The 15,551-nt window shown below is 41.4% G+C and overlaps 1 protein-coding gene and 2 pseudogenes across 1 annotated transcript; 2 read left to right on the forward strand and 1 right to left on the reverse strand.

The window, feature by feature from the left end:
* Positions 1-1,548: 1,548 nt before the first annotated feature.
* LOC147428830 (putative pentatricopeptide repeat-containing protein At3g23330) lies at positions 1,549-2,811 on the reverse strand. Its single transcript, XM_086496100.1, has 2 exons — positions 2,189-2,811; positions 1,549-1,735 (listed from the first exon to the last, which is right to left on the reverse strand). Exons 1-2 carry the CDS (start codon positions 2,809-2,811, stop codon positions 1,549-1,551), a joined length of 810 nt encoding a protein of 269 aa, XP_086352226.1.
* Positions 2,812-5,999: 3,188 nt separating this feature from the next.
* On the forward strand, positions 6,000-7,896 carry LOC147428831 (uncharacterized; annotated as a pseudogene).
* Positions 7,897-8,033: 137 nt separating this feature from the next.
* LOC147428832 (uncharacterized) lies at positions 8,034-9,766 on the forward strand (annotated as a pseudogene).
* The last annotated feature ends 5,785 nt before the right edge of the window (positions 9,767-15,551 follow it).

Below are 15,551 nucleotides of genomic sequence, written 5' to 3' on the forward strand. Positions count from 1 at the left end.
AGCATACGAGGCATACTCATCAGCATGCTAGGTAGCATGCTGAGTATGCTAGTTAGCATAGCTGAATATGCTAACTAGTATACTAGCTGTGCTTACAAGCATAATCAGTGTGTAATTTAGCATATGAGTCATTGTTAACCACATGAATGTGTGCTAAGAAGAATAGAAGGTATGCTAACTAGCAAACATATTGTGCTAACTAGTACACTTATTATGTTGAACAGCATATCCAACACACTACGAATGCTAACTAGCATAAATTAGCTTACCCGTTATGCTAACTAGCATGCTGAGTATGCTAGTTAGCATAGATGAATATGCTAACTAGCATACTAGCATAAACCAGCTTACCCGTTATGCTACTTAGCATTCTTAGCTGTGCTAACTAGCATACTCAGCATGCTAGTTAGCTAGCTGAGTATACTTACTAGCATGCTATATTGCTAGTTAGCACAACTGAGTATGCTAACTAGCATACTAGCTGTGATAACAAGCAAAATCAGTGCGTAGTTTAACATGAGTCATGGTTAACCACACAAAGTGTGCTAAGAAGAATAGAAGGTATGCTAACTAGCATACATATTTTGTTAGCCAGCACACTTGTTATGTTGAATAGCATAGCTAGCACACTAGCATAAAGGTGTTAAAGTAGCATATATATTGTGCTAACCAGCGTAGTCCTCAAGATCACTAGGCATGCTAACTAGCAGAAGATTTATGCTAAACACCATACCCACCATACAGGAATGCTAACTAGCAAATACCATAAACCAGCTTACCCATTATGCTAGTTAGCATACTACGAAAGATAGCTACCATACTCATTGTGTCAAAGAACATACAAAGCATACTAGTTAGCATAATAGGTATGCTAACTACCATAAAGGATGTTATAGTAGCTTACATATTGTGCTAGACAGCATACTTATCATTCTAAACAGCATACCCAGCATACTAGGAGTGAGACTATGCTAGCTAGCACGGTATACATAGCATAACATATTGTGATAACTAGCATGCTCTGTATGCTAGGTAGATTACTAACATGCTAGAATGCATAAGTTATGGCGCAAGTATGTCATTGATCACCTGAGACTCATCCAAGAGGTGCACAGGGTGTTGTATGTAGCTTTTCCTTCCCACTCTCTTTCGACAAACATCCTTCTTGTTGGGTGAAACACGAGTCTCCTCTGTCCAAAATGTGTAGACCAATTCCTTAATTTCATCTGTGATAGGGCTATGACGGTGTTGCTTGTGACATTCAGCCAATGAAAACAGTCGAGCATTGACACCAGACTTCACCTGCCGTGATTTTGCTTTGAACAAGTTGCGACGGTCGACTTTTAGGACCCTGGAGAATTTGGCAATAGACATGTTTTCCTTTGAATTTATCATCATCTGCAATGCTGCATTCTTCAAAAACAGCTCGTCGTTAGAAGCTGACTGCTTGACGATAGCTAGTGTGTTGCGGACATTGGAGACAATTGCACTCTGCACAGCAGCCTCCTCTTGTAAAGACTCATCACGGATTGCCCGAACAAGCGGATGTTAGACAATAAGATTCCAAATTTCGCACTTTGCTTCTTTGTTGAAACCTTTAGTCCTCCTCTTGAAAGCTTTCACAATCTCGAAGGAGATTTTCCTTTTCTCCTCATCGTCGACGATAGAATGTCCTCGTTTAGTTGTCATCTGTCTGTGCTCCCGTTGTTTACGCTTTCTTTCTGTCTCATATTTCCTGATAATAGAAAGAGTTGGATGCTGGCAATAATGTTGTCTGCTGGTTTTCCATATCTGCAAGTCTGCTAAGCTTTGACAACTCAACTTCGAGGTAAGAAGCAATGCGAGAGAGAGAGAGAGAGAGAGAGAGAGAGAGAGAGAGAGGGAAGGAGGGAGTAGGAACAAGGCAAACTATAAACTGGTCTGAGAGTGAGACAGAGAGGGAGTCTACGCCGCAGAGAGAGAGAGAGAGAGAGAGAGAGAGAGAGAGAGAGAGAGAGGCCACACCCCACGTCGTCGTCGTAATCGAAATCAGAGTCCACACTCCATATGGGAGGGAACAAATAATATATCTTAGGTTATTAAAATTTCAAACTTCACTTGCTCTTTGGTTTTGAATAGATGCTAACAAGCACCTCTTACTAGCATTGTCCGGGACACCAAAAAGGATGACAAGTTAACATGCTTATACCCATAAGTAACTGCATCAGGAGACACACTCTCCACCTGCCTCTCTTCAAAACGACTCAACGCTTCTTCACCATGACCATGCTCAGCATATCCTGCAGTTAATGAAGTCCAAGAGACAACATTATTTACTGCAAGCCTGGCAAAGACATCCTCCCCTTTTGCGAGCCATCCGCACTTTGCATACATATCAAGGAAGCCGAATTTTGTGTACGTATCAACCATTGTGTTGCCAACAAATAGATCTTTCTGAAGGAGACCAATTCGAGCAGCCTTGGCATGTATGTCAATGCCCCTTTCCATATCTTTCAATTTGATAAGAGCCTCAATGCTTGGAGATAGAGAAATATCCATCTCCTGGTAAAGATGGAAAGCAGAATCAGACCTTGCATTTTTGACATAGCCACTGATGAGAGAGTCCCAACTCAATGTAACTCTGAGAACCAACCCATCAAAAATGCGTTGAGTAGTTCCCACACTTCCAATTCCTGTGAGCATAGCGACGAGGTAATTCCCCAATGATATGTGGCCCTTCCTGACCATTGTGCATTCCAAGAGCACACTCCGGACAAAAAGCTCCTCAAGCTCTTTTTCTGCTCTCTCAAGTGCACCGCATTTAGCAAACATGTCAACCAAGGCATTGCCAAGCACGACATCTTTTTCAACAGCCCATGACTAACAATATCAACATGAATTTTTATGCCCATATCAGCATCTCGCTTTGCATCCGCCAAAAACGGCTTAGACCTTTCTGGCCCTGCTCCTGTTGCGCATATCCCGCAATCAATGCATTCCAAGAGACGATGTTTCCTGTCCACAATGCATTCCAAGCGACGATGTTTCCTATCCACAACATTCCAAGTGACGATGTTTCCTGTCCCCCAATCAATGCATTCCAAGCAACAATGTCCACATGCTAGCCACATGCCTTCAAGATGCATGCGTAGGTGATTGCATCTGGAGAGAGGTCCTCGCTTTGCATCTGCTGAAAACAGCCCAGCGCTTCCTGGCCATGTCAAGCATATCCCCCAATCAATGCATTCCAAGCGACGATCAAGGCATTGCCAAGCACGACCCCTCTTTTCAATAGCAGCCCTTGCATTGCATCTCGTGAAAACAGCCCAGAGCGTTCTGTGAAGTGCACCACATTGGGCATACATATCGATGAAGGCAGTGCGAAGCACAACACCTCTTTTCAATAGCAGCCCTCGCTTTGCATCTGTTGAAAACAGCCCAGAGCTTTCTGTGAAGGGCACCACATTGGGCATACATGTCGATGAAGGCAGTGCCAAGCACAACACCTCTTTTCAATAGCGGCCCTCGCTTTGCATTGCCAAGCACGACATCTTTTTCAACAGCCTCTGATTAACATGATACAACATTCCGGACAGGCAGCTCCTCAAACACTTTTTGTGCTCTTTGAAGCACAAACACTGCATTTGGCATACATGTCGACCAAGGCAAAAATTTCAAGGGTGCATAGATACGTTACTTTATCTTTGTGCATCAATCGCTCTACAAGCTTTGACGATGGACAAATAGGTACACTGCATTGATCTCTCTCTCTCTCTCTCTCTCTCTCTCTCTCTCTCTCTCTTTCACGACATCTCCCTCTGCTTCGGTCCTGGTTGACAACAGTTGGTGCTCTGATTTTGCGTAGCAGCATTGCTCTGCTTGCTCGTGCTCTGATTCTCGTTCTCGCTTTGAAAACGCAGTTCGCACGTCTGCTGTTTGCTTTAGTTATTATTAACTTAAAAATCCTCAAAAACTCCTAGGTGACGTGGAACACTCTCCTCGCAGCATTAGAAAAATCTCTCTTATAGAATCATGGTAAAAAAAGTTGAAAAACTAGTCTTGCTTGGTGGGCCTGTGCCGTACATAATTTGACAGATCTTGGAGCGCAGTTGGTTAGTTGGTTGTCATTGTTTTTGCCTTGGGTTTTGTTGTGGTGATTCGAGAAAATGAGTAGAACCTATTGATAGGCACCAATAGTAGTTTAACTTGGGACTTGATGAGCATTGGAAAGAAGCAAGTTGTGTCCTAGAGTGCTCCTTATACGACAAAGAGCTACTAAAGAGGGTAATTGAATTGAGCAAAAGGGTTGCAACTTAACTTACTTTGGTAGTTATTTGTAGATTGTACCATTCAATCCAGTAATATTGACCATTTAGTCTCTAAATTGTGGAACTATCTTTGAGACACCCATCTTATTCTCAATCAAGCATAGTCAATTAACAGACTATAAAAAGTGAACTACACTACCGACTTGATAATCCTGTACGAATGTCATCCAATTGTGCCAGTCGGCGGACAATGTTAGTCGAGCTACAAAAAAGCAATGTGAATAGTTAAATATATCGTCTTGCAATGAAATGTCACAAACTGAAATTGCAAAGTATACAGTGCACGTCATGCAGAGGTGGCATACAAAAGTATGGTGGAGAGTTGGCACTGTGGTCTCTCCAAAAATTATAAGAAACGGAAGCCATATCATGTCTTGTAGCATTTGTGTTGCGCCAAGCAAACCCATAGTCATGGGAAGCTGGATACAGATAACGAACTTTGTAGTATTGTCGAGTTGAAGTCGTGCTTGTTGCAATTGAAATGTCCACTGTTGTGAATATATGTCCTCCCTTGCTAGACACAAAATACACGTTAAGACAAATAGAAAAGATGTAGGATATAGATTAAACTTAAAGAGAAGTGGAGCTAACTTTATTTTCTACATCATAGACGTATTGGATTCCTACGTAGTGCGAGAAGTATCCTCACTTTACATCCTAAAACCAATGAGCCAGATCTTTGTGGCCCAGTTCTTGTTGGGCATATCTCGCAATCAATGCAATTCAAGAGACGACATTTCAGACATACATGTCAACCAAGGTTGTGCCATATGCCTTCAAGGGGATTTGATATACGGCCAAAGCACTGCGAAGATTAACGAGGCCTTTTTCTCAAGTCCTTGACTAGAAATCTCCTTGTTTAATTTTTTTATGTATGTGTGTTAAGGTGGTAGAAGGTGACCTCCTCGTATTGGTTGGCTTTTGGCTAGAGAACAAATACAGCCTTCAAGAGAACGCAACATTTCCTTCAACAAAGGTCTCCTATGGCAAATTCGCAGTGGTGATGGAGCAAGGGGGCATCATCATGTATGCTTCCACACCGGTCCCTTGTCTTACAAGGTGGTGGGCTTCTCATCCATAGACAGGAACAACATGACAGTCTCCTCTGTCCACTACCCTTCTCGCTACGCGGTCATCACCTTGACATACAACAATGAAGGGCATCAGCAAAACGCTTGAATGCTACAACTCCTTCCAACGACAACAACTTTCACATTTTCTTCAGGCTCGATTAGGATAGGAACTTCTGTCGTCTGCATTGCCAACAGTCTCATAGCATCAACATAAAAATGTGTTGAACAGGCCTGCAAAGGCAACACACACAACCGCCTGTTGCCATGGAGAAGTGATTTTTCCAAAGAGTGATGTACATGAGGTACTCTTCTCTAACTCACAACACTCTTACTACACATAGAGAGACATATCCACTAACACACACACACACACACACACACACACACACACACACACACACACACACACACACACACACACACACACACACACACACACACACACACACACACACACACACACACACACAATATACACATACACTTGCCATACCTCTTGAAAATACTTACATGCCACACTCTGTCATGTTTCCCCAGTAACACAGGCACACACCATGTCTATCATGCATGCGCATTGCCTAAAGAAATATGAAGCTTGCGTAGTTTAGCAAACCTCTACATGGCTTCATGCCAACTCTCGGGGTCCTTGTCGACAGAGATTGGTAATTTGCAGGCATTGACAAAGATGGATTTCACTCAAAATATCCTATCCGGCCCTATTCCTGACTCCATTGGCCACCTCCAAAACACTCTCATCATGCCCTACAATCTTTCCAATGGGTCTCTTTTAGTTTCAATGAGGAACTGCAAAAGTCTGCAAATTGTGGATCTCTCTTTAAATTAGCTTCGAGGTCTGCTTTTTGATGAGCTTGCGAACCTTCAGCTTGTCATTTCCTTGTCTTTGGAGAATAACCATTTCAATGGGCCATTACCATCTTGGCTGGGCAGCTAGACAAGGGTAACTTCTCTCTTGTTGGCAACCAATAAGTTCTTAGGGAGCATACCAAAAGAGTTGGGTGACTATTCTTCACTCATCACTTTAAGCTTGGATGGTAATAAAATCTCATGCTCTATACCTGGTGAGCTCTCCAAGCACCCCACCTCTCATAGCCATTCTTGAATAGGGACTTTTTTAATGACACTATCGATACGACATTTTGGAAATGCACTGCTTTGTCAGACATAGAACATACTAGCAATCAACTCACAGGGAACATTCCAGGATACTTTGCAGGGATGGAAATGCTAGTGGCAATGACCCTCGCCAAATGAGCTTTGGGAATCCGACTCCCTTATGGAGATATCAGCAAGAGACAATTACCTCACTGGAAGTTTGTCTCCCCTTGTAGGAAACCTCAAAATATTGCATGAGCTGTGCTTGGATAGCAATCTTCTCGAAGGGCCCCTCCCGGCTGAGCTGGGTATGTTGGCGAATCTTACCACCCTCACTCTTAGCTCCAACATTTTCACTGAAGCAATTCCTGTTGAGTTGTTCACAGCTTGCAACCCTTGATTTGGGCAGTAACAATCTAGGTGGCCAAATACCTGAGGCAATTGGGAACCTACCTGGGATAGATTGCCTTGTTCTATCGCATAATCAGCTCGTTGGAACAATTCCAGACAAGATATGCTCTTTTACTATAGAATTCAACATACCAGACTGCATGTTCACCCAGCACTTTGGAGTATTGGATCTCTCTTACAACAAGCTTAATGGCAACATACCTCCTTGAATCGGAAAATGCTATGTTTTGGTCTATGTGTTGCTTCAAGGTAACATGTTGAGTAGCAGCATTTTGGGGGAGCTTTCTGCCCTCCATAATCTTACTACCCTAGACCTCTCACAGAATGGTTTGGTTGGCAGTATCCCTCCGTGTTTGGGAGAATTGGGCAGGTTGCAAGGCTTGAACTTGGGCCACAACAAGCTCACCGGCCAAATCCCTGCAGAGGTCGGTAAAATACGTAGCCTGGTGAAGCTCAATGTTTCCCACAATGAGCTCTCTGGACATCTACCTATTCCTTTGAAATTTCTTTCAGAATTATCACACTTGGATTTAAGCCATAACCATCTGACATGGGAAATCCCTTCTGAGTATGCAAGGATGGTGTCCATGGTGGGCTTCTACGTCAACAATAACAACCTAACAGGAGGCATCTCCAGCTTATTCATAGACAGCTTCTTATGGAATCAAGCACAATCTCTAGATTTCAGTAGCAACTATTTTGATGGTGTCATTCCCAAGAGTTTGGGAAACCTTTCCGACCTTTTCTACTTGTATTTGACAGCAATCAATTTCATGGCTATTGGTCTCTTTCAAGTGGCTTATCTAGATTTTTCTAACAACCACTTATCAAGTAGAATTCTAGATGAGCTTTGTGAACTTAATGGGCTTAATTTCCTTGATCTTTCCCAAAATGAGCTCGAAGGAGATGTTTCGCCATTTTGCAGCTGTGCCAGATTCTCCTCTAGTTCTTTTCTGATGAATGATGCTCTCTATGGTATTGAACAAGTATAGTCAATTGATGGGTTGAATTTTCCATCGTAATGAAATAATGGCTGCCTTCTTGCGCTCATCGACCCATCAGAAGGCATCCATCTGTGCGTGATAAGTGGACTGCCTCCTTGTTCTTATCCATCACCTCATTAGGAGACATGCAGCTCGGGGAGGAATTTCAAGAGAGTGATGATCTTGCAAGGGAACTGCTTCAAATTGGATGGCCAGTAATGTGCATCATCGATAGTAAAGATGCAAATAATGGCTCCCTTCTTGCGCTCATCAACCAATGCAGCAGGAGGCCACCAGCCTACCAAGGTCAGAAGCAGCGTCGATAAGAGTCACAGAGACCCGAAGAATCAGCTTGGCCAAGACCCAACGCAAGGAAGGAGTGTCCGCAAGGTCCTCTTCATATTCATGCTCCATAGATTCTTCAATGTCTCCTTAAAAATACTGCTTGAGAGAAGATGCTGATCTGCAATGTGCTACAATTGTGAGAGAAGCCATGTTTAACAAGGCCTTAAAATGCATGCATAGGTGATTGCATCTGAAGCTCAATGCGTATCTGGAGCTCAATACATGTCAACCAACGCATAGGTGATTGCATCTGAAGCATCAATACGTATCTAAAGCTCTATGCATCTGTTGAAAAAAGCCCACAGTTTCCTAGCACCACATTTGGCATACATGATGTCAACCACGGCAGTGCCAAGCATGACATTTTTTTATCAACAGCCCCTGACTAACAATTTCTCTGTGAACTCTTTTGCCCATACCAACATCTTGCATCATGCTAGATGCCTTCAAGATGCACGTGTAGGTCATTGCATCAAGAGCTCAATGCCACATGCCTTCAAGATAGAAGCGTAAGGTGACTGTATTTAAAGAGTTTTCTTCTCTTTGCATCTGCTGAAAACAGCCCAGAGCTTCCTGGCCCTGCCACTGTTGGGCACATCCCGTGATCAGAGCATTGCAAGAGACGACATGGAAGCTCATCAAGCACTTTTTGTGCTTTATGAAGTACAACACATTTGGCATACATGTCAACCAAGGCAGCGCCAAGCACAACTTTTTTTGTCAATAGCTCCTGACTTATAAAATCATCACGAACTCTTTTGCCCATACCAACATCTTGCATGATGTCGAATACCTTTAAGCTGCATGCGTAGATCATTGCATCCCTTATCTTTGCATCTGCTGAATGATGTTTTTTGTCTTTTGCCCACACCAACATCTTGCCTGATATCAAATGCCTTCAAGCTGCACGTGTAGGTCATTGCATCGCAAGACAAGATCATGCCTTTGCAAACCCTCCGACTAGCTCATGTAAAAGGGCATGCCTTAGCAAGCAGTTTGTCAAAAACGGTGGTCTTGATGCATACCAGTGCAAGTTTATTGGTGTGCGCTACTTTTTGGATTCGATCATTTTGGTTGGACGGAATCTCCTGCCACTCTTGTGAGAAACTGTTGAAACCTTGCTTGTCATGCTTGCAGAGTCGTGGTGGCCAGCTCTGTGCAGACCTTCAAAACGCAAGCACAAGTTAATAAAAAACTAAATTGGCAGTCTAAGATTCAGGGCACAGGGCACAAATGAGATCTCAGGTTTTGTGGCTCATGTGAAAGGGCCTGCCTTCGCCAACAGTTTGTCAAAAACGCTGGACGGAATCTCCTGCCACTCTTGTGAGAAACTGTGCTTTGCCATGCTATGCTTGCAGAGCCGTGGGGTGACCAATGCAAGCACACGTAATAAAAAGCAACAATATTCTTGTTACTTGTTTTTCTGCGAGGCTTCTGGCCATGAGATTCCACTTGTGGGCAATGGCTCTGATCATGCCAAGTGGCCACCTGTGGGCTCAAAGATCCAAAAAAGGACCTTTGGCTCACCAAGTAATCAGCTAAGTTTGACCCTAGAGATAATAAGTGTGCTAATTATCTCTTGCCCTAAAAATTTGAGCTTTGCAAGTTTTTTCAAACGGAATTGGGTTTAGGGAAGTAATAGAGTGCTTGTGTGAAGTTTCAAGTGATTTGAACAATATTTGACTTGCATGACCACCAAAATTGCATTTGAATCTATCAGATTCAGAAGGTATTCAAACCAAGTTGAAAGAAAATGAAACAACCTCAAGAAGCTTCTTTATCCCAAAGATAAAAGGACCTAGAACATACTTGACCAACGTGAACAAGACAAGAAAAATGCAAAATCATCACTTTTGGCATGGTAGATAATAAGCATACATATTATCTACTACTAGCTAGGAAGGTCAAGATTAACATTTTTTGGTCCGAATAGTTGGTAGACACCTTGAGCAATTAGCCTAGCAAGTTTGAGGTTATTTGGATATTGTTTGCTACTTGAAGTTGAGATTTCTAGAATTAAAGATTGCATACTGACATTGTTGACTGTGCTAACAGGGTTGTAGCAAAAAAAAGCATCAAGAGTTCTTGCGTATCCATGTGATCATTAGACTAACTTAAATACTCTTGACTTCATAGGGAGATCAGAAAGAACTTGAAAATTTATCCATGTGATCATTAGACTAACTTATATAATCTTGACTTCATAGGGAGATTAGAAAGAACTTGGAAATTTTCCAAATTGAATTGACTGCATCTAAAACAGGTTGGTATTGGTACAAGAAGCCAGGTATTCATTTTCATTGAGGAGTTCAAATCTTTATGTACCTAAGGTAAGGCCATTTTGTTTCGAATCAAGGTTATAGCCTAGAATATCCACATAAGAAAGCATAAACCAAGGGAGGCCTTTATAGACTATAGTGGAAGAAGTGACACACTTAATTTGACTCGAGTTCCGAGATGTCGTCTTTTTTGACCCAATCGAGGACTAGAACCTCATTCACATTCAAGCACATTTTGACCTTTTAATAGACTAACAAGCATGGGGCCCAAATTTATCTAGATCCTAACAAGGAGTATGTAATAAGGGTGGATGACTATACTATTGAGTTTGAAGAGGAGGTTGGAGCAAACAAGTAAGATACCTTCTACATGGTCCAAGACGCGGTGAAATACCTTAAAATACAAAATCTTGGCACTATAGACTGATGGGAATTGGAGGTTGACACTATGATTCCAAACATGGATGTGAAAGAGAGACCAAGAGTATTAGAGCTAGAAGGATACGACCTGATAGACACCAAACCTTTGAAGCGCATACCTACCAACAACCCAAGGCTTAGAGTCTATTGTTGAGAGGACAACAATGTTACAATCTTGATTTGGAGTGCTCATGCCAAATGACGGCAATTGAAATCCTTGAAAATCATGTATATTTTCAAGATAAGGGAGAAGGGCTTAGCAGAACTTCCCATCCCTCTCTTTAGGGATTGTTATAATAATAATTTTGTTATAATGACTTTGTAAGAGATCGAATAGATAAAATACCAAGGATACTCAATTTGAGAAGTCATTATTGAAACAATACCTGCAACAAACCAGAACTTGGGGCCAAAAGGAGAGAGCCTATGGTAGCATAGCTGATCAGTGGGGAAGTATGGCCCGATGTAGTCACCTCAATGATGAAAATTGGGATAGATATGTGAAAACCACCACTAACCAAAGAAGAACAAACGACACCAAGAGAAGAAGAGGTCCGGATGAGTCACACCTACCAAGGAATTGGTTTGGCGCGGCTGAATGGAAGAAACACCAGCCAAAAGAGTGGGTGTGGAACATCACCATAGATTTAGGCCAATCAATTTCCAAAAATGGGTCAAAAAATGCATTGGATCAAGGGATTTGTATGACCATTTAGCAAGCTTTAGACAGGTTTTGATAGCTGAACAACAGACTTCAATACTTAATTTGAGGGATTTGGGATGACCTTAGAGGGAAAATCTTTGAATTGGTTCTAGACCATACCTCCTAGATCAATTGATATATCAACCTTGGCCTTGAGATTTTTGTTTCTTGCTTGAAAATGGGAATCAAACACAACATTGTGGAACAATCTATTGGTTCAAACCAAAACATGGAGAAACAATAAGAGACTGTGTAAGTTGGATGAGGCAATACATCAATAGATACTCAAAGTTTGAGATTGCAATCGATGAAAGACTTATCTCAATATTCCTAGAGGGATTACTCAACAAGAATTTGCATGCCATTTTGTATAGAAGGAAACATACGACTTGGGAAGCACGCAGCCTAGATGCAATCGACTTTGGGGATAACTACAAGAAAGCACTATTAAGGATACTCAAAGTAAGAGGACCATGTCAACTGTGCTAGCATAGGTAGGACCAACTATGGCAGCTCTTGTCAATTCTATGGAGGACATGATGTTAGCATGAAAACAACAAGGAAAATGAGTGCCTCTATAGCCTTGCACGAGTCACACTGTCGGAAGGAAGAACTATTACACCGTCGAAACCACCTGATAAGTACCTGTAAAGATCTATGAAGAACCCTTCAAGCATGAAACACAATTAGAATTAGGAGACACCAAGGACATCATGACGTAGCTCATCTTGTGGAGATTCTCGTAGAGTATCCATAGGCAAAAAACAGATGAAAGAGGAGAGAGTTATGGCCACTCAAAACTGGGGGTGTACTCTCTCTTGCTAAAAAATGAGCTCTCTAGAAACTGTGTAGGTGTTGCAACTATAGTAATGGGGGCTTTTCCTATCTTTTTTCTCCAAATATTTCTTCTCTCTCCTCAATCGACAAGGCTTTCTTGCAAGATTTCATTTTATTAGTCCTTTTTTGGGCTCAATTTGGGTATAAAATGGGCAGCCAATGACTTTTTGACCAAGGGAAGGGGTGGGGACAAGTGTCCAAAGGACCAAGTAGGAATCCAAAATGGCCTCCCGTCTCCCCTAAATTTCCACAAGCCCCCATTAGCCAAGCTTTCAGAGAGCTCCTCTCACCTTTGATACACCCTTAATGGGCACCCCATCCTCCCCTTATACCCCCCACTTTCCCCTTTCTTCTTCTCATGTGGGATAATTCCATTTCCACATAGCACATTCCTCTCACTCTTCCCCAAGTCCCTTCTCTCCCCATAGAAAATTTCTAGCTTGACCTCTTCTTAGGACCAACTTCCCCGGAGTATAGTGCACCTCTCCGGGCATCAAATGCGATGTCGTAAAGCAGGCTTGATGCCTATTACTTTGGCTATCTCCATAAATTTAAATCTCAGAATTTCTAGTTTTAGATCATCAAGATGTCCCAGTTGCCTTTTTCCGCATGTATCTACAACTACTTTCTAAGTCAAGGCCACCCACTTTGGATGCACATAACTCATGATGTACAAGTCCGATTCACAAGCTGTAAAGCACGACTAGAGATACTTATTGAAAACCATGTTTTAGGGACTTGAACTACCCAAAAATCTAGTACACAAGCTCGGCACAACCAAACCTTTGTACATGAATTTTACATGGTCACTACCAAGACTTGTAGGACTATGTACACACATATGTACATGAGGCTAGTTAGCAATATTTTTGGCTAAATCTAGTGGCTTTATGCTCATCCAAAAAATTCCTAACATAGCTTTCCAACCCCCCCTAGCCTGCTTGATCATTCATGACAAGTAGAGGTCTCTAGGGTGAACAAATGTTGTAGCTCATCCCTAGAAACCTCATTCACATTCTCAAATGTCTTCAAACTATCTTCTTCCATTGATGGCATCTCATCTATTACAATTGTCATCAAACGTGCCACCTATTTCTTCAATTTGTAACCATTAATATGGTATTACCCAAATTTGCCAACTGATATGTCCCATTGTCAAACTTGCTCACAATAGTAAAAGGAACTTCCCACTTAAATTGAAACTTTTCTTGAAAGGTATTGTCCAACTTACTATTGTATCACAACACAAGATCACGTTTTTCAATTCCCTTATCCTTCACACATTCATTAGCCTTATCTGAGCTTTCTTAACACTTCATCATAGTAGATTAAAGCCAAAACTCTGTCCAATTGCAAACATTGTAGATCCAATAGCCTTTTCTGCCAAGTATCTCTTTGCTCTTCATTTCCCAATGACAAAAATTTGAGTGTAGGAATCTCCAATTCAATTGGAAATAAATCTTCCTTGCCATAGGCCAAGTGGTAAGGAGAAAATCCGATGCTCGTTTTGATAGCAGTTCTATAGGTCCATAATCCACAAGGCAACTCTGAAAACCAAGTTTTCCCATGTAATTGAGTCTTCTTTGCCCAAATTTTCACCAACTCTCCCTTGAACCTCTCATTGAGACCATTGCATTGTGGATAATAAGGAGAACTGTACTGGTGCTATAAATTGAGCTTTTTGCATAGGAGATCAAACAGCTCTACTATAAATCCTGGCCCTCTATTAGAAAGTAGTTCTAGTGGCACATTAAATGTGCAACATATGTGCTTATATACAAACTTTCCCATTTCCTTACTAGTAATTTGTTTGACAACTTTGGCTTCTGCCCAACATGAAATAATCCACTACTGTCAAGATGTAAGCATTCCTTTTAATAGTCATGGGTAAGGGTCTAATAGCATCAAGACCCCATTTTTCAAACACATCAAAAGCTAGAATTTTCGCTCGTAATTCAGGCTTCAAAATTCTCTTCCCCATTTTTTGACAAGACAAACAAGACTTGCACCAATGGTTAACATCCCATTGAATACTTGGCCATACATAGCCCTCTTGCAAAATTTTATGCAATGTAATCTTCATCGCAAAATGGCCTCCACAAGATCCCTCATGATTTTCTTCCAAAATCTTATAGATTTCCTCTTTCCAGGGCACAGGACGCAATACTAAATCACTTCCTTTCATGTAAAGCATATCACCAAGCATTTTGTACTTTCTAGCTTTTCTTATAAAATCATACTTTTTTGAGGATGGTAGATCTTCAGGTAAAACACCTGTCTCAATAGAAAATCCACCTCCTTTGATAACACTTCCCTTCCATGATATAAAGGGGCATTAGCCTTCAGTACAAACACACAAGTGATCATTTCTTGGGCAGCATCATGAGATTCTTCATTTTGAGACCTTTCAATATGTTGCAAACTCCATGCTTCAAAATTTTTGAGTAATGATTTCACCTTAAAGCATAAATCTTTTAGTTTAGGATTCTTATTCTTTTATACTCCCAATACTTTCTTCACAACTAGCAAGGCATCTCCTTTGATTTGTAGGCATCTAATATCCCACTGTAAACAGATGTACTCTGCTTCATTTGTTACTTTTTGCATCAAGTTTCAGCCCTTGTTTTTTTACAAGTTTTCCTTGTGTATCATTACTTAAAATGCCTCCTGAAGCAACATCATGACTTCTTTGATAAGAGCCATCAAAATATAACAGTGAAGCATCAGATATGGCAAGAGTCTCCACTTCCTTCTTTCGCACCACCTCTTCCTTAACCAAAACAGGAGTTTCTTTATAAGTGAGTAAATTTGCCAAGGTAGCATGAGTATTCTCTTCTACCAAAAAGGTGAGCTGAAACTCCTGAAGTTCAATAACCCATTTCATCACTGTTTTTGATATATTCGAATTATTGAACAGCTGAGGAAGCAATGAATAACTGGTGAGAAAAGTGAACAACTCTTGCACAGTAAGTAATGTCTAAATTGTCTCCAAGCATAAACCATATTGGTCATCACCAATTTGATTTCCTAGTAATCTCTTTCATGAGGAGTCTTCACTCTGCTAGCATAATGAACATGCT

This window comes from Adiantum capillus-veneris, chromosome 22 (genome assembly GCF_014529385.1).
Source record: "Adiantum capillus-veneris isolate H3 chromosome 22, ASM1452938v2, whole genome shotgun sequence".
NCBI classification, from domain to species: domain Eukaryota; kingdom Viridiplantae; phylum Streptophyta; class Polypodiopsida; order Polypodiales; family Pteridaceae; genus Adiantum; species Adiantum capillus-veneris.